This window comes from Osmerus eperlanus, chromosome 4, assembly GCF_963692335.1.
Source record: "Osmerus eperlanus chromosome 4, fOsmEpe2.1, whole genome shotgun sequence".
Classification (NCBI taxonomy): Eukaryota; Metazoa; Chordata; class Actinopteri; order Osmeriformes; family Osmeridae; genus Osmerus; species Osmerus eperlanus.
In genome coordinates this window covers 9421072-9442707 of record NC_085021.1, presented here as the reverse complement: position 1 = coordinate 9442707, position 21636 = coordinate 9421072, and the positions used below count along the sequence as shown (strand labels likewise).

The following is a 21636-nucleotide window of genomic DNA, read 5'->3' as shown; positions in this document are numbered from 1 at the left end:
CAAAGTCAACTGTCCATCTCTGGTGTCTGTTTTAGCCTTGTCTTGTCGTTAGATACAAACAAAGATAGTAAAAAAATGAGACTTTTGTTGTTTTTCAAAGAGAATTTGTTCTTTTTGTCGCGCAGCATCCCTCTTTTCTCTTTGTGGTGAGTTCGTACAGTTGATCGTAATCTCTCCTGTCATCGTGTCTCTGTATGTCACTTGTCATGGACCAGAGGGCCTGAGTTAGAAGTGTCTGTACAGGTAAGGCTCTGCTAGACTCCCCCTAGTGGAGGAGACACTGATGTGCAGTAGAGAGATCAAAGTGATGGGCATGTGTCTGTGTGTATGTGTGTGTATGTAAGATAAGAGCATGCATGTACACAGTACATATGCACAGTGTATGCACTGTATTTGTGTGTGCGTGTGTGTGCGTGTGTGTGTGTGTGTATGTGGGCCCCCATTTGTATGCACACTGCATTCACTGCGCCCTCCCCACACCCTTCCTGGCACCGCCGTCGCTGCCCCCCTCCAGCACCGCCCAGCCCTCCCCCTCCCCCTCGCTCTCCCAGCCCCTGTCCCGCTCCTCGTCTCCCAGGTCGTCCTCGTCCTCGTCGTCCTCCTCCTCCGGGGACGGCTCGCTGCCGTTCTCCGTGGCCCAGCTGCCGTCCTCGTCCTCGGCCTCCGTCTTCAGGACAGGGGGGGCGCCGGCGGCGGACGGGGGGGGGGGGCGGCGTGCTGTCGCCGCTCTCGCCGCTCTCGGTCTGGTCCTCGAAGGCCTCGGGGTTCTCCAGCATCTCCCTGATCAGCGGAGGCATGGGCCCCGGGATCTCCATCTTCAGGGTGATGGCTCGCTCAGCTCCTGGAAACGCACACAAAACAGGAGCTTATTGTAAACCCAGACGCCCAGGTAGTCTTTCTCCCATTACGAATCCTACAGTATGTCCCAAACAACAACTGTTGTGTGTGGGTACGTGTGTTTTCGTTGTGTTTGATCAGGATGACAACGTTGGTGTTCATCTTCTGGGTTGTATGCATGCTGGTGTGTGTGTGTGTGTGTTTGTGTTGCGCTCCAGTGTCAGGTCCAGTACTGACCCTTGGTGCTGATGCCCCGGAGGTCAGTGACCTTCATCAGCATGCGGGGGAACATGTGGGGCTTGTTGGGGCGTCTGCGCCGGGCGTAGATCTTCAGGGCCTCCAGCAGAGGCTCCTGCAGCTTGTCCACACGCTGGGGCTCCTCCAGGTCCATACGATCTGACACAGAGAGAGATGCTGCTGTTAGTCAGGTCCATACGGTCTGACACAGAGAGAGATGCTGCTGTTAGTCAGGTCCATACGGTCTGACACAGAGAGAGATGCTGCTGTTAGTCAGGTCCATACGATCTGACACAGAGAGAGAGAGACTGCTGTTAGTCAGGTCCATACGGTCTGACACAGAGAGAGATGCTGCTGTTAGTCAGGTCCATACGATCTGACACAGAGAGAGAGAGACTGCTGTTAGTCAGGTCCATACGATCTGACACAGAGAGATGCTACTGTTAGTCAGGTCCATACGATCTGACACAGAGAGATGCTGCTGTTAGTCAGGTCCATACGATCTGACACAGAGAGAGAGAGACTGCTGTTAGTCAGGTCCATACGATCTGACACAGAGAGATGCTGCTGTTAGTCAGGTCCATACGGTCTGACACAGAGAGAGAGAGAGACTGCTGTTAGTCAGGTCCATACAATCTTACACAGAGACAGAGAGACTGCTGTTAGTCAGGTCCATACGGTCTGACACAGAGAGATGCTGCTGTTAGTCAGGTCCATACGGTCTGACACAGAGAGATGCTGCTGTTAGTCAGGTCTATACAATCTGACACAGAGAGATGCTGCTGTTAGTCAGGTCCATACGATCTGACACAGAGAGAGAGAGACTGCTGTTAGTCAGGTCCATACGATCTGACACAGAGAGATGCTGCTGTTAGTCAGGTCCATACGGTCTGACACAGAGAGAGAGAGACTGCTGTTAGTCAGGTCCATACGATCTTACACAGAGACAGAGAGACTGCTGTTAGTCAGGTCCATACGGTCTGACACAGAGAGAGATGCTGCTGTTAGTCAGGTCCATACGATCTGACACAGAGACAGAGAGACTGCTGTTAGTCAGGTCCATACGGTCTGACACAGAGAGATGCTGCTGTTAGTCAGGTCCATACGGTCTGACACAGAGAGATGCTGCTGTTAGTCAGGTCTATAAAATCTGACACAGAGAGATGCTGCTGTTAGTCAGGTCCATACGATCTGACACAGAGAGAGAGAGACTGCTGTTAGTCAGGTCCATACGATCTGACACAGAGAGATGCTGCTGTTAGTCAGGTCCATACGGTCTGACACAGAGAGAGAGAGACTGCTGTTAGTCAGGTCCATACGATCTTACACAGAGACAGAGAGACTGCTGTTAGTCAGGTCCATACGGTCTGACACAGAGACAGAGAGACTGCTGTTAGTCAGGTCCATACGATCTGACACAGAGACAGAGAGACTGCTGTTAGTCAGGTCCATACGATCTGACACAGAGACAGAGAGACTGCTGTTAGTCAGGTCCATACGATCTGACACAGAGAGAGATGCTGCTGTTAGTCAGGTCCATACGATCTGACACAGAGAGAGAGAGACTGCTGTTAGTCAGGTCCATACGATCTGACACAGAGAGAGATGCTGCTGTTAGTCAGGTCCATACGGTCTGACACAGAGAGAGATGCTGCTGTTAGTCAGGTCCATACGATCTGACACAGAGAGAGAGAGACTGCTGTTAGTCAGGTCCATACGGTCTGACAGAGAGATGCTGCTGTTAGTCAGGTCCATACGATCTGACACAGAGAGATGCTGCTGTTAGTCAGGTCCATACGATCTGACACAGAGAGAGAGAGACTGCTGTTAGTCAGGTCCATACGATCTGACACAGAGAGATGCTGCTGTTAGTCAGGTCCATACGGTCTGACACAGAGAGAGAGAGAGACTGCTGTTAGTCAGGTCCATACGATCTTGCACAGAGACAGAGAGACTGCTGTTAGTCAGGTCCATACGGTCTGACACAGAGAGATGCTGCTGTTAGTCAGGTCCATACGGTCTGACACAGAGAGATGCTGCTGTTAGTCAGGTCTATACAATCTGACACAGAGAGATGCTGCTGTTAGTCAGGTCCATACGGTCTGACACAGAGAGAGAGAGACTGCTGTTAGTCAGGTCCATACGATCTGACACAGAGAGATGCTGCTGTTAGTCAGGTCCATACGGTCTGACACAGAGAGAGAGAGACTGCTGTTAGTCAGGTCCATACGATCTTACACAGAGACAGAGAGACTGCTGTTAGTCAGGTCCATACGGTCTGACACAGAGAGATGCTGCTGTTAGTCAGGTCTATACAATCTGACACAGAGAGATGCTGCTGTTAGTCAGGTCCATACGATCTGACACAGAGAGAGAGAGACTGCTGTTAGTCAGGTCCATACGATCTGACACAGAGAGATGCTGCTGTTAGTCAGGTCCATACGGTCTGACACAGAGAGAGAGAGACTGCTGTTAGTCAGGTCCATACGATCTTACACAGAGACAGAGAGACTGCTGTTAGTCAGGTCCATACGGTCTGACACAGAGACAGAGAGACTGCTGTTAGTCAGGTCCATACGATCTGACACAGAGACAGAGAGACTGCTGTTAGTCAGGTCCATACGATCTGACACAGAGACAGAGAGACTGCTGTTAGTCAGGTCCATACGATCTGACACAGAGAGAGATGCTGCTGTTAGTCAGGTCCATACGATCTGACACAGAGAGAGAGAGACTGCTGTTAGTCAGGTCCATACGATCTGACACAGAGAGAGATGCTGCTGTTAGTCAGGTCCATGTTGCTTCCTGAGAGCTGCCCTGCTGGGCAAGGATCTTGGTATTTAAGTAGGAGGACCATTTATGCTCTGCCACACACAACCTAAGATTTACAATAGTGTGCAAAAGTATTTTTACATGAATATTGTCACATCATTTCTGTATCTTCTGTATCCGTGCGGCCGAATACAAGCACAATGTTGAATTTTTTTTTTCTCTGTATTTTCATTTCATTATTTCAAATTATTTTTGTTTGTCAAATGTGTATTTGTGTCTAAGACGTTTGCACAGTACTGTATTTAGACACACAACATCTGAGACTGAATCTTTGATTCCAGGATATGGACAGGCACAGTGCAGTACCTCCACAAATGAGGCAGATGGCGCTGAGGAGGCCTGTTTCTGTGTCGTCCATCTCCAGGGGAAGAAGCTGGCCGGCGAAGGCAAACACCAGGTCTGTAAGAGGGCCGAAGCCGGCGTTGTGCATCTGGGTCCTGTTCAGGGTCAGCCCGTCTGAGAAGGTCATGGTGTCTTGCTCGGGTGTGTAACGTGTGCAGATTCTTAACATCTGTGTGTGTGTGAGAGTGAGAGAGAGAGAGAGAGAGAGAGAGAGAGAGAGAGAGAGAGAGAGAGAGAGAGAGAGAGAGAGAGAGAGAGAGAGAGAGAGAAATAGGAGATGATTAGAAAACAACCAAAGTACTCATGCAATGCCTAATTCCTCCACTCTGTGTCAGTATTTCCTCATGTTTATATCATGATTTCTACTAGGTTTTTCTCTATCCAGGGCATGACAACACTGTGGTAAATGAGACTTGACATGAGATTCCACTGTTCTCCAAATGGCAGTCTCGTTTAGCTTTAGCTTTCTCCGAGCTGGTCCGAGAGGCAGACAGGCAGGCGGTATCTGTGTGTAGATCTACCAGGATGTCCAGGCAGGCTGACTTGAGAAGGGTGATCTGGTCGGCGATGGTGAGGGTGGTGAAGCCGGGCAGACGCTTGGCGAACTCGACGATCTTGATGATGCACTTGGTGGAGAGCTCACTGAACTTGTCCCACAGCCCCAGGTCCAGCTGTACACGATGATCAGAACTGGAGTTCTGGAGAGCAGGAAACAACACACACACACAGGTTAAAGCAACAAGGTGGGAAACTGTATGGGCTTGGGAGGAGGACACCGTATCCGGTATGTGTGTGCTATAGCCAGTAAAAGGGCACAATTCTAGTAGAAGCCTAATGGGAACTACCACAACTACAACATATCTTTATTGAGACATCAGTCTGTTGAGAAAGAGGGTGTCGTTTTCCTTCAGCAACATCTGAATTCCTCGGTAAACGACATTGTCACACAGGAAGTAGGCTTGCGTAGGAGGTGTGTGCTTGCATCTGGGCGCGGGAGTGAGTGAGTGAGTGAGTGTGGATGCGTACAGCGTGCTCCCGTGTGTCCAGCCTCTGCTCACCGTGGTGTATTTCCCGAGCTGGCCCAGAGAGGGGAAGGTCTCCCGGTGAGCTTTGCTCACTTTGTTCACCAGCTCCTCCAGCTCTCCGCTCAGCTCGTAGCTCTCGGGCAGCACCACCTCCTCCTTCACGTCCTTCTTCTTCTTGTTCCTGTCGTTGCGCACCGCTGGGGGAGCGAGGAGAGGAGGGGACGAGGGGGGGGGAAGAGGAGAGGAGGGGACGAGGGGGGGGGAAGAGGAGAGGAGGGGACGAGGGGGGGACAAGAGGAGGGCGATGGAGGGAAAAAGAAAGGCAAACGCGTAAATGAAGTGCTTCTCGTGACAACACTCCCTGACCGTGGACATCCGTTTGTCGTAAGGACCTGGCTGCATACGTTGGAGAGTCTGAAGTACAGACACTGTTGAATAACAAGGGACACAAGCCTATATAATTTACTCCTTTTCATTGTATTCTATCTATGTTCTATATTACGCAATATGTTATCGAACCAATTTTGGGCAATAACAAAAGGATGAGATGATTTGTTCCATCTCAGTTATCTTCCACCCCAGCCAGCCCCCCACCCCTCTCTATTGAGCTGTCCAGTCCACCCAGCCCGGTATTCCCTCCCTCCTCCTCCTCCTCCCTCCGTCCCTCCTCCTCCCATTCTTTCCTTCCTCCCAGGATATCCAGTTATAGCAGAGGCACAATGTGATCCCGCTTTCTTAACACACATCCCACACAAACATTACACCCACATACAAGTCCCCTGGGGCTGCTCACTGGGCAGGGCTGCCACTCACACACACACACACACACACACACACACACACACACACACATACAAATAATCAAAACCAGTCAAAGTAATGCAGCATTATCGCCTAGTCGTTTCATGAAGGGTCTGAAAGTGGAGCCTTGTGTGACCACAAGGCTCTCTCACTCTGGCTCCTGTCACCACAGTCATAGCTGTTGGTGCCAACTCATTCTCCTCTTCCTGTCCTTCCCTGCCAGGGACAGAATGAATGAAAGGTAGTGTGCTGAGCTGTGGGACCTGAGGGTTGAGTGTGTGCATGCCTCTGAGTGTGTATGTGTGCGTGTGTGAGTCTGAGTGGGTGTGTGTGTCTCAGTGTGGATTAAGAGACAAATGAGGCATGAAACAGGAAGAAGATTTTTTGCGTCATTTCGCAACGTGATTAGTCATATGATTGTACAATGCCTAGTGTCTCCAGATCACCACCCTACTCTGTCAGGCCTGGCGTCTCTGCCAGACAACACCACCAGTACCCTCACACAGGCCCAGGAGACAGGCTGTCTGTACCACACCGACCTGTGCCACACGCCTTAAATATAAATCAACACAACATAGTCTATATTTATAACAGTGTGAACTGTCATTGTGTGATTAATTCCAAAGTCAGTAAGGTCTGTGTCTTTGCACTTCTCTGTGTTATAAAGCAAAATACTGTCAATCTCACTTTGCTGAGTACAGGTAAGTAACACCTGGTAATAACTGAGCGCTTGTGTGTGTGTGTGCCCCTGTTCCTCCACGTGTCTGCCCTCACGCCTCTGTGCAGGCTACACTGTGACATCTAAAAATAGGCGCACCTGTGTGTTTGTGCCTGTGTGTGTGTGTGTGTGTGCCTTTGTGTGTGTATGTGTGTATGGTACGTCCTAGACGGGAGGCCCGTAGCCCTCACCGCCCCAAGCCCAGCTCAGCTTTTCCCCCACGGCACTCACCTTCCTTGGACATGCCGACCTCGAAGCACTTCTGCAGCCTGCAGTACTGGCAGCGGTTACGAGTCACCTTGTTGATCTGGCAGTTCTTATCCCGGTGGCAGGTGTACACCATGTTCTTCTGGATACTGCGCCGGAAGAAGCCCTGAAGCCACAGGAGGAGGAGAGGAGGGGAGGGGAGGGGAGGGGAGAGGAGAGGAGAGGAGAGGAGAGGAGAGGAGAGGAGAGGAGAGGAGAGGAGGGGAGAGGAGAGGAGAAGGGAGGGAGATAAAATAAAGAAGCTTGGGTCAGAACTAGAGGAGCAGCGCTTTACCAGGAACACGCAGTGACATGTTTTTATCTTTGGTACATTTTTATCTTGACGGGTTTTGTTTTGTTTTTCACGTTAAAACATGTGACAGTGTTCTCCTAGGGTTTGCACTGTTCAGCCGTATTCCCGGAATATTGAAGCTGCTGCCGTTCACCCTGCAAGATCTTGTTCTGTCTCATTCTTGTCTCAGTGTTCCGACGTCGAGTGCTCTCGTCTTTCTATCCCGTTACCTAACATCGCAGTCTGACCTACTTTGGCAACTGGGAAACTAGATCAGTTACATACAGCCTGCGAGCTCCTCTCTGAGTCATGTCTTTACATCCCAGCTGATAGAACACTGCGTCTAAACCCTTATAAATCGATTTTATTCTCTTCATCTTTTATGATGTACAGTGACCTGTGTCTGAGTTGTGGACCTACTAACCACAGACCCTCCTTCCGTCTGGCCTCACCTTGCAGCCCTCGCAGGAGCTGACCCCGTAGTGGTAGCCAGAGGACTTGTCCTGGCACACGAAGCAGGGCTTGTAGACGCGCGGTGGGGGAGGAGGAGAGGGAGAGCTGGGGACCATCTCCTCCGAGCTGGTGCTCTGGGTCTCCACCGCTGGAGGGAGAGAAAGAGAGAGACAAAGGATACCGGGTTAACCGACATAACTTTATTTGCCTTGTTTTGGACGAAGGCAATGCTAGGTAAGATTCTGTACGAACGTTTTGGGTAGTTGAGCATGAAAGGACCTGTAAATACCAAAGGACAAGTGATGGGTTTTGACTTTTCAGAAAGATATTATCAACTTTCGAAGAAAGTGAAATGTCAGAACAAACAGCTTTGTCACATGCCTGATGCAAAAGACACTTAGCAACTTGATAACAATCAATCACTCACTGAGCAGACAGAGACACAGACTGAGAATGTTGTTCACATGACTAACAGACTCCTGGCCTCCACCACACCATCCTTCACCCTCAGGGGGCAGCACACGTGTGTGTGTGTGTGTGTGTGTGTGTGTGTGTGTGTGTGTGTGTGTGTGTGTGTGTGTGTGTGTGTGTGTGTGTGTGTGTGTGTGTGTGTGTGCGTGTGAGAGAGAGAGAGAGAGAAAGAGCAGCAGGAGGGGGGGAAAAAAGTTTCTCATGGAGATAAGAGTGATTGATAGAAAGATGCTGTGATATGACCAGGTAGCTGAGTGAGAAGGGATGAGATGATACATAGCCTGCTCTGCTTCATTTCTCTCTCCGACAGGCAGACAGACAGTGAGGAAATGGGACTGGCGTCTCGCTGCGATGACGCTACAACACCCACAGACCACATCGTTCTCCTGCCTTCACCACACCCACTCACTCACTCAGTTAGCTGGCTGGCTGGCCGACTTTCTGTCTGACTGGCTGGTAAGCTGGTAGGCTGGCTCTTCGGTTAATTGGTTTCCCAGGCCTGGCACTAGTCCTACCTTGAGCCAGACCTACCTCCCACTGTGCCTCCCACATTAACTGCCCTGCATCGAACATGACGTTTCTATGAAGAACGTACATAGGTCTGAAACTCAGCACATGTGGACGTAAGGATTATCGACTATAATAAGAGTAGTTGCACATGAATACGCATTCGAGAAACGAGTTGGGCCCCCATATTCACACACACACAAACTCTCCCCACACATGCTAGGCTGCACACTCTCAAACACACATGTTGACTGTTACCCCCAACACACACACCACCTCTTTCCCCCCATCTCCCCAGCAACACTTCTATAAACTTTTACCCCCTCGGCCATCCCTTGACCCCCTCCCCCCACCCCCCCAATCCAACTTCTCAAAGCTAGCCTAACACCCTCCCCACCCCCACAGGCCGTGACACACAAACCCCTATTTTTCTCTTGTTTCCTGGCCCTAAATTCCTCAGCGCAGCCCCTGCCAAGGTTTTAATAGAGGCCCAGGCTCGTAAGGCCACCGGCCTGTAAAAGGCTCTTCCATGGCTGGGGCTGGGAGCCCCTCCTCAGCCTGCCTGGCAGGGACTTTATGGGGGACTCAGTCACCTTGGCCTGCTATTCACACCACCAGCTGTACCCCCCACCCCACACTACCCCACTCTCCCCCCCCCCCCCCACACCCCAAGCCCGTAAAAAAAGCTCCCCCAATCATAAAAAAAAATCAAGAAACGAGGGAGGCTCTAAAATTCGAACTTTAACGACCTCCTTTTCCTCCCTTTCTCCCTCTAGCACCTTCAATGGAAAGCCCAGAACTAGCCCTAAACTTAACCTACACCCCCCCTCGCTCTCTCACACCCCTAGGCTGAAAAGCGGACACACACACACACATTCAATCCACCAGCTTCGCTACTTTTACAAGAGTTGGGGGGAAAAACTTCAAAAAGAAGAGAGAATGAGGAGACGTAAAATGAGGAATTTGATCAAAAACAGAGAAAGGGGACAGAGGAATGGGGGGGGGGGAGAGGGGAAGGGAGGGGAGGGGGTCAAAGTTGGTCCCTTTAGGGCTAGCCTTGTTCATGTCCAAGATGATTATGGCCATCTATCCACAATCACTATGAGTGTCTAATGAGAATACCAGTCAAAATGTCTGACATGAGCCACTAGCTTCCCACTGTGACATCTGCTTCCATTTTTTCATATCGACATATTATTAAAAGCATAAATGCCCCCCATCCGACATCGCCACAAGCCAATTATTTTTACATTTGTTTAATTCCCCAAGGTTTGGAAAATCAGGCCGTTCTCAGAGACTCCAGTCTAAAATGGTTGAATGTTTCAACAGCAGTTGTCCTCCTAGCCCAGAGCCCTGGGTGTCACACACAGAGGGGTCAGTGGAAGGTGCCGGGGGCCCACGAGCGAGCACCAAACCTCTGTGTTTGTGCAGCGCTAGCAGCGGAGTGAGGCTCCGACCCAGGCGTTGACATGCCCACAGAACAGGACCTGCGTGTGGGGCCGGCGTCAACTAACGGGGCGCTGAGTGACGCTGTTTAAACAATTGGGGGTTGTGGGGGGGTAGAGAGAGAGAGAGAAACAAACAGCAAGGTTGGGGGGGATCCATCAGGATCTGTCAATGACCTGAACCAGGTTCCTGCCTAACAGAGCCTGCCTTATCCAGCCCCCACCCCCCTTCTAAGCTATTCAGTCAGCCCTCCACAGGAACCCATCTCCCTGTCTCCTGAGCTGGGCTCATCTCTGTTTAGAAAACAAAGGCCTGTGAAAATGAGAGGCCCACCTTATCAGCTCCTTTGGGGGCCTGGGCCTCGATTTGCATGACAATCCCCCGGCAGAGAGCTGCGAGGTGGTGACGGACAGGGAGGGTGGGTGGAGGGGGTGGGTGCAGGCGGTGGGTGGGTGAGTGGGTGGAGGGTGGGTGGGTGGAGGGGGTGGGGGTTGGTGACAGTGTGTTCGGGCGGGGGAGTGAGTAGAGAGAGGAGCAGGGAGGTAGGACTTTATCAGCGGCCACTGTTCATTTCCTGCTAAGTATCAGTTTACCGCTAATTCCTTCTCGCTCTGGTCTCTGGACTCAAGTGTTCCAGCCGCACTGGGTTGGACTGATCCCCAACACACACACACACACACAGTTAGCCTGAACACTCTTCACACACATACTGCCCACCTTACCACCGTTCTGTTGCCAGAGTGAAACATCCTGTCCTCAACCCCACTGGATGTGAAATGTAAGTGCACCAGACAGAAATAGATATTTAGCTGAAGGTCAATTCAACTGGGTCAATTACATTTAATTCTAGGTCAACTCAACGAGGCCAATTGGTTTCCTTTGGGGTTCGACAGAATAGTCAGAATAGGCTCAGAAAAGAACAAGCAGAGAAGATGAGAGGGTGAGAAAAAGATATTCTGAGGGAATGCGCAGGCGTTCTGAACACACGCAAGTGATTACATGACTGTGTGCCTCATGTATTTAGTGTTGCAACACACGTTCAAACCAGGCAGCATATGACACACTGGCAGAACAACAAACATTCTTTCTCAATAGAGCCTGCAGATTTTGTCTACGTGACTGGGGTGTGATTGTATCTTCACTGGGACACTGTTCCACAGTCTAGTCTTGGCATGTGAGTGAGTAAAGTGTGTGCTTGTGTGTGTTTGTGTGTGTGTGTGCGTGTATACTAATAGAACTGTAGTCTCTCAGTTCAGTGTGGGCGCCGGTCCAGCCAGTGGCTCTGCCCAATCTCTGCAGACTCCATTTGATTTGCAAATGTTGTTCTCTCTCTCTCTCTCTCTCTCTCTCTCTCTCTCTCTCTCTCTCTCTCTCTCTCTCTCTCTCTCTCTCTCTCTCTCTCTCTCTCTCATCTCTCCTCTCTCTCTCTCTCTCTCTCTCTCTCCCTCTCCTCCCTCCCTCCCTCCCTCCCTCCCTCCCTCCCTCCCTCCCTCCTCCCTCCCTCCCTCCCCTCCCTCCCCTCCTCCCTCCCTCTCTCTCTCTCTCTCTCTCTCTCCTCTCTCTCTCTCTCTCTCTCTCTCTCTCTCTCTCTCTCTCTCTCTGTATCTCGCTCTCCTCTCTCCCTCCCTCCCTCCCTTCCTCCCTCCTTTTCTCTCTGCCTCTCTTTCTCCCTTTCTCCCCTCTCTATCTCTCACTTAAAATCAGTCTCCCTCTCTCTCTCTCTCTGTCTCTCTTTTCTATGTTTCCATGTATCTCTATCTGTCTCTCTTTCGCTCTCTCCTCTTTCTTCCACTGTGTGCCAGGGTGTGTCATCCAAGCACATACAGTGCTAGGCAACGGTTGTGTAGGCTCCCTGTGTGTATTATACAGTGTGCGTATTTCTGTTACTGAATATATAATTCGGGTTTCAATGCTTTGCGGTTTGGTGCAGGCATGTGTGTGCCTGTGTGTGTACTTGAGTACTATATGTGTAAGTGCTGTGTGTATACTACAGTGGGGTGTCCATCAGGGATGGCAGACAGAGTGGCAGAAGGCTGGCAGATTGAGAAGGCTGCGTTGAACAGTGGGACTGAGAGACAAGCTGGCGTAGCAGGCGAGGTCTCGTCGGCCATGCCTGGCACGTGGGTACCGTGGCGCAGGCTGTAGCACACAGGGACAGGGGTACCAGTCTACCATAACACCCCCAGAGGACCAGGTTAGCAGGCAGAGGGAGAAGGAGGGCCGCTCCCTTTTCGAAAAGGCTGGTTGGCATCTCTCTCTTTCTCTGTCTCTCTTTCTTTCTTTCTCTCTCTCTCTCTCTCTCATCTCTCTCTCTCTCTCTCTCTCTCTCTCTCTCTCTCTCTCTCTCCTCTCTCTCTCTCTCTCTCTCTCGCTCTCTCTCTCTCTCTGCCAACATCTCTTTCACTTCCACCATCACATCCGAGGTAATGAGCGGCTTCCTTCCGCTTTCCGTCAGCACAATTTCTATTTTTCCGCGGGCCCTCGGCCAGTCTGTGTAGTTGAGCCTCACCCCGTCCGCCCCCCCCTCCCCCCAGCTGCCATCTTTAATCTCCTGCCCCCACATGTAAGAACAACCGTTCTCACCACACTGTTCTTCAGGCTCCGCTGCACATGGATGGAGTCACTTTCTACTTGTGGTAGAGTATCAAGTCTCTTATCGTGTGAGTTACTCACACACGTGCACGCTCACCTACACACCCACGAGCTACGGGACTGCAACCGGTGTGTTTGTGTGTGTGTGTGTGTGTGTGTGTAGAGGGGAGGTTGTTTCATTAAAGTGCTGAGCAGTAGCAGCTTCTTTCAACAGCTGTCAGAGAGCTCATTACCTGCCTCAAACACACACACACACACACACACTCTCCTCTCACCCACCAGCCTGTAAAGAGGCCCAGCTCAGAGGCCTATTGGAAAGAAGGACTGTGATAAAAAAAAAACTGGGCTGGAGGCCAGGAGATAGGCTCAGCACCTACAGGAGTTAGAACACACACCTAACTGTACAGGGGCTGGGAGTACCCCCCCCACACACACACACACACACACACACACACACGGCACACACACACATAGGAATTTACACCCTTCTGTCAAAACCAGCACAAAGTCACGAACACATACGCAGACACATTATGTACACGCATAGTCTGAGAGAAAGATAGAGAGAATGAGGAAGACGGGTAAAAGAGAGGTGGACTAGTGTGGGCTGGGCGCTCTGGACTGTCTCTTCCCCTCGAATGAACTGACGTGTCGAGTTAGTTAAACCAGGCCAGACCAGACCAGGTCAAACTAGACCAGACCAGACCAGGAAGGCGGACGCAGGTGGGGCTACTTGTTTCCTCAGGGTCCATATTTAAAAGTGGAACTATGCTGGGCGCTTCCAGGCCTCCTCGGCGGTATACAGCCTTTCTTCTTTACTGCACCTCATAAAGGACCCTTTGATATTCCTCGATTCAGTGGGCCAAGCCCACATTTGGCTGCAGAGGACTGCGCCCCCTCCCTGTTTTCCTGTCGCTCACCATCCTGCCTTAAGACGCAGCATTTAAGCACAGAGTGAACTCCTAGTCTCCATCCAACCACCAAGTCTACTTCCAGAAAAGGAGTCTGTAAACGTAAGCTAGGGGATCAAAGATTACAGAAAGCCCTGTATGAGGAGCTTATACAGTATCTAAGACATTTTCTAATATAACGTGTCCAGCAAAATGTAAAACGGTTGTTTTCATGTTGAATATCTGTTGGCAGAACTGGGACAGGTCGACAGACTTGCTTCTGCCCCAAATGTAGCTCTGCAGGAAACCCCCATTGTGAGCTCAGCAGACTCTTCATCTGTGCACCAGTGGCTGATTGAGCAGCTCCACTGACTGGAAACTCACCTAGAACCTGGCAACCCAGCGTGGATCTAAGGCATTGATCATTTCTGCCAGACAGACAGGTACTGCAAGAAGACCCCCACATCCACACACACACACACACACACACCAACATGCAGGATGATAGACATACAGACAGTCACGCACACACACACACACTCAAATGAGGGGTCATTCAGAGAACCACCACGTCTTTCATCTCAGGGGTCGTTGCCTGTACTAACCCAGACTCCTCTCACCATCTGTGGGCCCAGTTCTCACCTGTCCCTCCCTGGCACGGCTCATACGCCTCATTCCACCGCTATTGCTTCCTTTCCACAACAATAGAAACCTCAAAGTAGAAGTGGCCAGACTGGGCCGTGTGTAAGACGTGGTGGTGGGGAGGAGGGGGGTGGGGGGGAAGTGAGAGAGGGGGGGGGGGAGCAGACAACCACACACCCCAGAGCAGCGGGAGCAGAGGAAGAGAACCACTACTACCTTTGGGCCGATGTGTGAAGCCTTCACTGGTGTAGTACTGGAAACGTACACAATAATGCACACGTGAGGCGGGGGGATGCACGCCAACACACACACACACACACAAACTGCTGTACGGACTTCCTCCTGCCTCTGTGACAGGCTTCCCAAAAGCTCAACATTTCCTTCTGCTATCAGCCCTGCTTGCTCTTTGTCTTTCTCTCGTTGTTGTCTTTTATGAAACCATCTCATTTCCTGTCTTTTTCCTCTTGGCCCGCTCTCTGTCCCCGAGTGTCTCTGTTGTCTGCCTGTAGCTGCTCGCTCGGTCTTTTCCTCTCCATTGCAGTTGTGTCTCTCTGATCCTTTTTCTAGCACTGTCTTTCTATCTCTTTCCTATACCTGTTTCTTAACCTCTCTCTCTCTCTCTTTGACTTTCTCTCTCTCTCTGACTTTCTCTGACTTTCTCTCTCTCTCGCTCTCTCTCTCTCTGACTTTCTCTCTCTTTTTGACTCTCTGTTTCCCCGGTCTTCGACAGAAACAGCAGGAGACAGAGAGGAGCCAGAGAGACTGGAGCTTCCTGTTGTCAGTGTGATTTGTGGTATCTGGGGTTTTTTGATTAAAAGGGGAAATTTGACTTTCCCTGCAAAGGCTGGCCTGGCACAGTCAGACTACACACACACACACACACACACACACACACACACACACACACGTCAGTTGGCATGAGAAAGGAGAATGTTGGGAAAGTGTTTCTGAGCACCAAAAAAGATAAATGATGTGTGTGTGTGTGTATTGCATGGTGTGTCAGGTCATATTTTTCACTTTTGCTTGGCAACCAACTGTCAACAGGTTGCCTAATGTTCAGTTTTGGTGGGGGTGGTTGGGGCATCAAAGACTTAAGTCATACAGTGCTTCTCTATACCAACAGCTCTACCCAGTTGAGTCTTGAGGTTTTCTTCTCTATGTATTTGTCACCTGTAAGTGACCTTGAGAGACAGCTGGCTGCCTCATTAAACCAGTTACCATAATAGCATTGTATTTTGGACCAACACAGATTTTCTAAATGGAGCATGAATATGAAGGCAGCCATAACTCCAGTAACCTCCTGGCTTGTTGGCTAGCTATCGCTGGCTGGCTAGCTGCCCAACGGTTGTCTGCCTGTTGGTTGGATGGTTGGCTAGCTGTCTGCTGATTGGCTGTCTGACAGGCCAGCCATGCTTGGCTGTGAGTGTTTAGTATGGTAGCTGATAACGTTTTGGCTGTTACCAATGTAACTACAACTTTCCATAATTTAAGAACGGTTGGTATGGGCCAGGTTATTTGATTGAGTGAGAATACTTGTCTTATGGCTGGCAAATCCCAAAATGTACTCGAAACTCACATATACACATGGGTACTTTTACCATTGTGAATGAAGGCACACCTTTGCATACGACGATGTTAAACACACAGAAACACACATAAAAACACACAGAGCGATACAAAGAACTGTTTTATGAGAACTGGAGTCATGCGCAGGCACAATGCGCAGGCCACTGGCACCTGTGGAACTCCACCCTCGTTCATCCTCAGCCCCACCTCATTCCCACCACCACCCTCACCAGCCCAACCCACACCTCAACCAGCTCCACCACCACCCTCACCAGCCCAACCCACACCTCAACCAGCTCCACCACCACCCTCACCAGCCCAACCCACACCTCAACCAGCTCCAGCGCCACCCTCACCCTCACCATCACCCACGCCCCCTCTCCACGCCTGGCCCTGTCGTTCTCCACCAGTCTGGTGAGATAATTGGCAGAATACACACACACACCACACCCCACTCCCTTCCAAGCGCAGTGTCTGCTAGGTAAACAAAATCCATTCACACAGTCTCTCTTCCTCTGTCTCTCTCTCTCTCTCTCTCTCTCTCTCTGTCTGTCTGTCTCTCTCTCTCCCTTAGCTTCACTGTCTACCCTTCCTGGGCTTCTCATAACAGCGAGCCCTAGCAACTCTGGAGCCAAGCCGTCAGTCAATAACATGCTGGTAACAAAACCTCTCCCTTCACACTCAGCTCACACATGGTTTGAGCCTGACATACACACACACGCAAAAACACACACACAGAAACACACGTGTATGCACACAAGAAAACACTACACACGCACACACACACACGCTGGCCAGTGCCCACGCATCAGGAAAGAAGTAACTGGCAGAGAGTTTCAGTTCTCAGTAAACCGCTACAATGCCAGCGGTGACAGGGTGGGTGGGCAGCGACTGAGCCTTTGTAAGTGCAAAACTTCTGCATGAGTAATGAGGGCGAGGAAAGGTCTGTGACTTTCTGTAAGTCAAACCCACTCTGAAGCCGAGGAAGGATTTCCTCTAGGTGAAACCAAATGATAAATAGATGAAACTACGATTTAAAGTCTCCATTTAGTGTTCGTCACGGCATTAAATTAGACCTTAACCTATGGTATGGATGATTTTTTTGTAACTAGAGCCTGTAGTGGTTCCTCAAAGATGTGTTGGGTCTATCCTGGTCGTGGTGACTGGCGGATGGGTGTTTATATTTACAGGGGTGTGACGCTGCCAGCAGGGCTATAAACTGCTGCTGGAGCACGGAGGAGAATTCCAGCGCAGAACTGCGGAATCTAGACTGGCATATTGTCCTGTTCTGTCTGTGGGCCTGACACAGCAGTCTAGGTGCCAAGGATATGGGAAGACGCATACTAACACACATTCTGTACACACACACATACACACACAGTCATGCAGTATGCACGGACACGCATTCATACCACCCTCCCTGCCAGCTCCTTACACACACACACAAACGCACACAAAGCTACATTTACACGTCCTCATTTACACCCCAAGTGAGACAGCCTCACATGGACGGGACTCATGAACACACACAAAGTCACTGCCAACATCTGATGTGTTTATTCTTAGCCAGTACTTAGCTACTATGAATGGTGTGTCCAATTCCTGGGACTAGCGCAGAGATCTATACCACAACTGTTAGCCCAATCCCAAAGACAAATGAAGGGTCCCCCCCCCCCCCCCCACACTCGCTTATATCAATTACGGTGCAGTGCCCTTGAATCAGATGACAGCCTAAGCCGTTTCACTCTTACACATTCATTTGACATTATGTTGATAGGATCAACAGGGTTTATGTAGGTGTAGGAGCACCGAGCAGCCGACATTCCAGCTGCAGCCTCGCTACGGTCCCCCTCTCTCTCTCTCACACACACACACACGTGAGCGCACACACACACACACAGACTCAAACGTATGTACTGTATGTGAGCTTATACGAACATGTACACACACACTCGCACCCTCACACACAGACCCATACAGCTCTAACCAGCCCCACTATCTATTCACAGTCCTGCTCCCCAGGGCATTCTAATCTTTTAATTGAATCTTTTGTAATTATAATGAAATAACTGCAGACTTCCATTAGGGTTAGAAATGATCTGAGGAGGACCGGCCAGTGGTCACAGGAAGCCCGGACTCCTCAGCCGCCCAGATACAGCCCCATTTCAATTAGCTCCTCAATTCACATTTGAACAGCACATTAGTGGGAAACAAAGAGCTATGTGTGTAGGGGTGCGTGTGTGTGGGGTGGAGCAGGGCGATGGCACACATGTTGATGGATGACTGTACTTATCTATCACTGCCTCTGCCATGCCAGATATCCTTAGTGTGGAGAGGGAAATATCAAGAAAACAATACAAGAAAGGCAGGCGGATCGCAAAACGTTCAAATGAGCGCTGTTGCGGCTCGGTTGATTCTCTTAGAGAAGGAGCGCTGACAGGGGGTTGGGCAGCCATCTTCCTCGAGAGGGTTTCCAGGGATGTTGACAAATGTAGTTGTTATTGACGTGGAGCCACATCAGTATCCATTATCCATTACCCAGACATGGCACTAGCGACATGCCATACGGCACTTAAGACCATGACACAATAGAAAGCCCACTGAAAGGTCCTTTTCTTTTCAGCAGACCTGACAGGGCTGTGACACTGACCAGGCAGCCAACAGCCCTCATGCTAGCCTCCAACATGAGGAACCGGACCTTTCAAACTGGAGAGATGAACAGCAGGAAAACTGACCATGAGCTGAAACGTCCTCTCGATGGCAGACAGACAATAGTTAAAACGCATACGACAAAAAGGAAGTGTAAACTGTCGAGATGTACAGATAGAGTGGCGTAGAACAGATTTAATCGTTTCCATTCGGCAAACTTGTTCTAACGTGATGTTTTGCATCAGAACTGTCGAACACAAGGTCACAGAGGCAACTCGGGACAACATTGTGTTGTTCCTGTTTCTCCCAGCGTGCTCTGCCAAATTGATACCAGCCCTTCCTTCAGGTCACAGGTTTCTTTAACTCTGAAGAAGACACATATTCTCAGTGCAATTGACCGAATGGTGTCACACTTTGACCGGCTGACTGTTAAAAAGAAGTCAAAAGTCTTCTTTGTAATGTGAGAGAGAGCCTGTTGTGTTGAGTGAGTGGGGCTGAGCAGAGTGCGAGCTCGAGCCCTGTGCTCTGCAGCTGGCCGGTGCTAATGACATATCAGACTCGAACATCAATTCATCTGCCTCATCGAAGAGGACAATGAAGGGGCAACTGGTTCAGTCAAGAGAGCCATTACGGCTCCTCTTCTGGGATAGGGATGGGATAGGGACGCCTTGTTTACAAAGGTTGTTGGGCACAGAGGGTTGAAACAGTACACCTCTCCAGCAATTAGCCTGTTCCCCGCTCCCTTCCCTCAGGCCAAAACCTTGCTAGCTCCACTCAGACTGGGGGAGGTTGATGTTTTTTTTTGGTTGCTTTGATTTCCTGGAACAGAGAACTAAGAGAACAAAAAATACTTAGTCAAACCTGATCAGCTACTTTTTTAAATGTGTATGTGTGTGTGTGTGTGTGTGTGTGGGGGGGGTCGGTGAAGGAACGCTTGAGGCGGTGAGGCCTGATTGATTAAATAAACAAATCTCATCTTGTTATCATCAGGGTTCCCCAGTTAAGCAGAGCAGGCCGGCTGGCTGAACCCCCCCTCCCAACACACACACACACACACACACACACACACACACCCTCTCTCTCCCAGGCCTAGTCCGGGCCTGCCTTGACAGGACATCTGTCTTCATTATAGCTAACCCAGTGTGCATGACAGCCACTGAAACGCTGGTGTCTTCACGATTAATGATGACAGATGACTCCCCCTCCCGAGAGAGAGAGAGAGAGAGAGAGAGAGAGAGAGAGAGAGAGAGAGAGAGAGAGAGAGAGAGAGAGAGAGAGAGCAGTCAAAGGGAACAAAAAAGCAGAAGGTTGAACAAATAAAATGTTCAAAACAACGCATGCCCTCAAAACTCCTATTTTTTAAACTCGTTCTGAAAAAACAGGGAACACTGAGAATCAGCATCATGTTGTTTTTTCCGCCGCAGTTCTGCTGTGTTTGCAACTTTGTTGGGCTCCTCATCCCATACACTGTTTCACACACACACACACACACACACAGGCCCCCTGGAAGCCTATGGAAATGGACCCCAGTTTTGTGTGCCCCGAGACAGGCCTGTTGTTAGAGCTAGAGCCCTGTGTCTGAAGTCTGGGACGGAAACTGGGTGGGAGGGAGGAAGAATGAGAGGCTGACATGGAGAAAGAGAGTGAGGGAGCAGGAGAAAAGCTTGGCAAGACCCCGTTGGCTTTTCCTGGAGCCTCCAACATTCTATGTCACTAATTTATTCATCAATTTATCCTCTAAATTATTCATCTGCTTATTAATTCATGGATATTTAGCTCAAGAGAGAGAGAGAGAGAGAGAGAGAGAGAGAGAGAGAGAGATAGAGAGAGAAGGAAAGAGAGAGATCATCATACACTTAGCCCTGAAAACATAAACAAACTCCAGTAGTAACAAACAACCATGAATGCTTTTGGAAATCAGACAAGCTATTTGTCATCCGTTTTGTTGCTCAAAAAGCATAGGAAACATTAATAATGACATAAGTCTTAATGGTTCCAGAAGTAGTTCCAAAAAATGTTTCATTTTTAGTAGATGTCAGTTTGATCTCTCTCTTTCTCTTTCTCAGGTTGACTCATTAAGGTAGCTTCTATTCTCACTCACTCATTCACTCACTTCCTCACACAGTTCCTCACTTCCTCACTCACTCACTTTCTCACTCACCAAAAAAAACACAAAACACTGGACACAGCAGAGCAGTGCTTTGACAGCATCGTGTATCATATCATAGCTGACCAGTTTAGCTGGGTGAATGAGCAGCATAAGAGATCCAAAAGGGCTCTAGGGGGTGAGAGGGAGAAGGGAGGAGTGTGGGGTAGCAAGGTAATAGAGGGTAGGGATAGGGGAAGAGGGCTGTCCCAGTCCCTTCCTGTCCCAGTCCAGTCTCTAGAATAACCACATCCAACCCCCCACCGCACACACACACACACACACACACTCCCAGCAGAGCTGCCCTGAGGGGGGGTGTAAACAAGAAGCCCTGCTCACGATGTGGGCAGCGCCACCCCACTCCGCTGGTGGCAGGCCAGCAGAGTGAAGGGAGCGTGACGGACAGCGGAGAGAGAGAGAGAGAGAGAGAGAGAGAGAGAGAGAGAGAGAGAGAGAGAGAGAGAGAGAGAGAGAGAGAGAGAGAGAGAGAGAGAGAGAGAGAGAGAGAGAGAGAGAGAGAGAGAGAGAGAGAGAGAGAGAGAGAGAGAGAGAGAGAGAGAGAGAGAGAGAGAGAGAGAGAGAGAGAGAGAAACAACTCAAAACAAACAGGATGCCCTCTACTCACATTGAACACTGGCGCTGCCCGTCCAGGCAAAGGGGTCCAGGCCGGCGAAGAAGGGGCTCGCTTTCCGCAACATGCACGCTCCCCGGCTGGTGACATCATAGAGCTGGCGGGGGCCCATCCCCAGAGCTTCCATACAGTCAAACATGTTGCCCCCCCCCTCCCCAACCGACCAACCTCCGGTGAAGAGACTCGTACTACTGGCCACCTACTGTGACTGCTGCTGTGGGCTTCCCTCCTGCTCCTGGGACTACCTCACGTCACTCGAAAACACAAACAACAACAGCCACAGCGTCAGTAGCAGCTTTAGTCCAAACACCTC

General features: G+C 50.3%; 1 protein-coding gene across 1 annotated transcript; it reads right to left on the bottom strand.

Annotated features, from left to right (window-relative positions):
• Window positions 1–318: 318 nt before the first annotated feature.
• rarga (retinoic acid receptor gamma a) lies at window positions 319–21630 on the bottom strand. The gene is given in 9 exon segments (XM_062458716.1): window positions 319–704; window positions 706–841; window positions 1075–1233; window positions 4213–4417; window positions 4770–4946; window positions 5307–5470; window positions 7024–7165; window positions 7783–7931; window positions 21318–21630. Coding segments are annotated over 9 exon segments (1521 nt in total). The 5' UTR covers window positions 21463–21630; the 3' UTR covers window positions 319–460.
• Window positions 21631–21636: the final 6 nt, after the last annotated feature.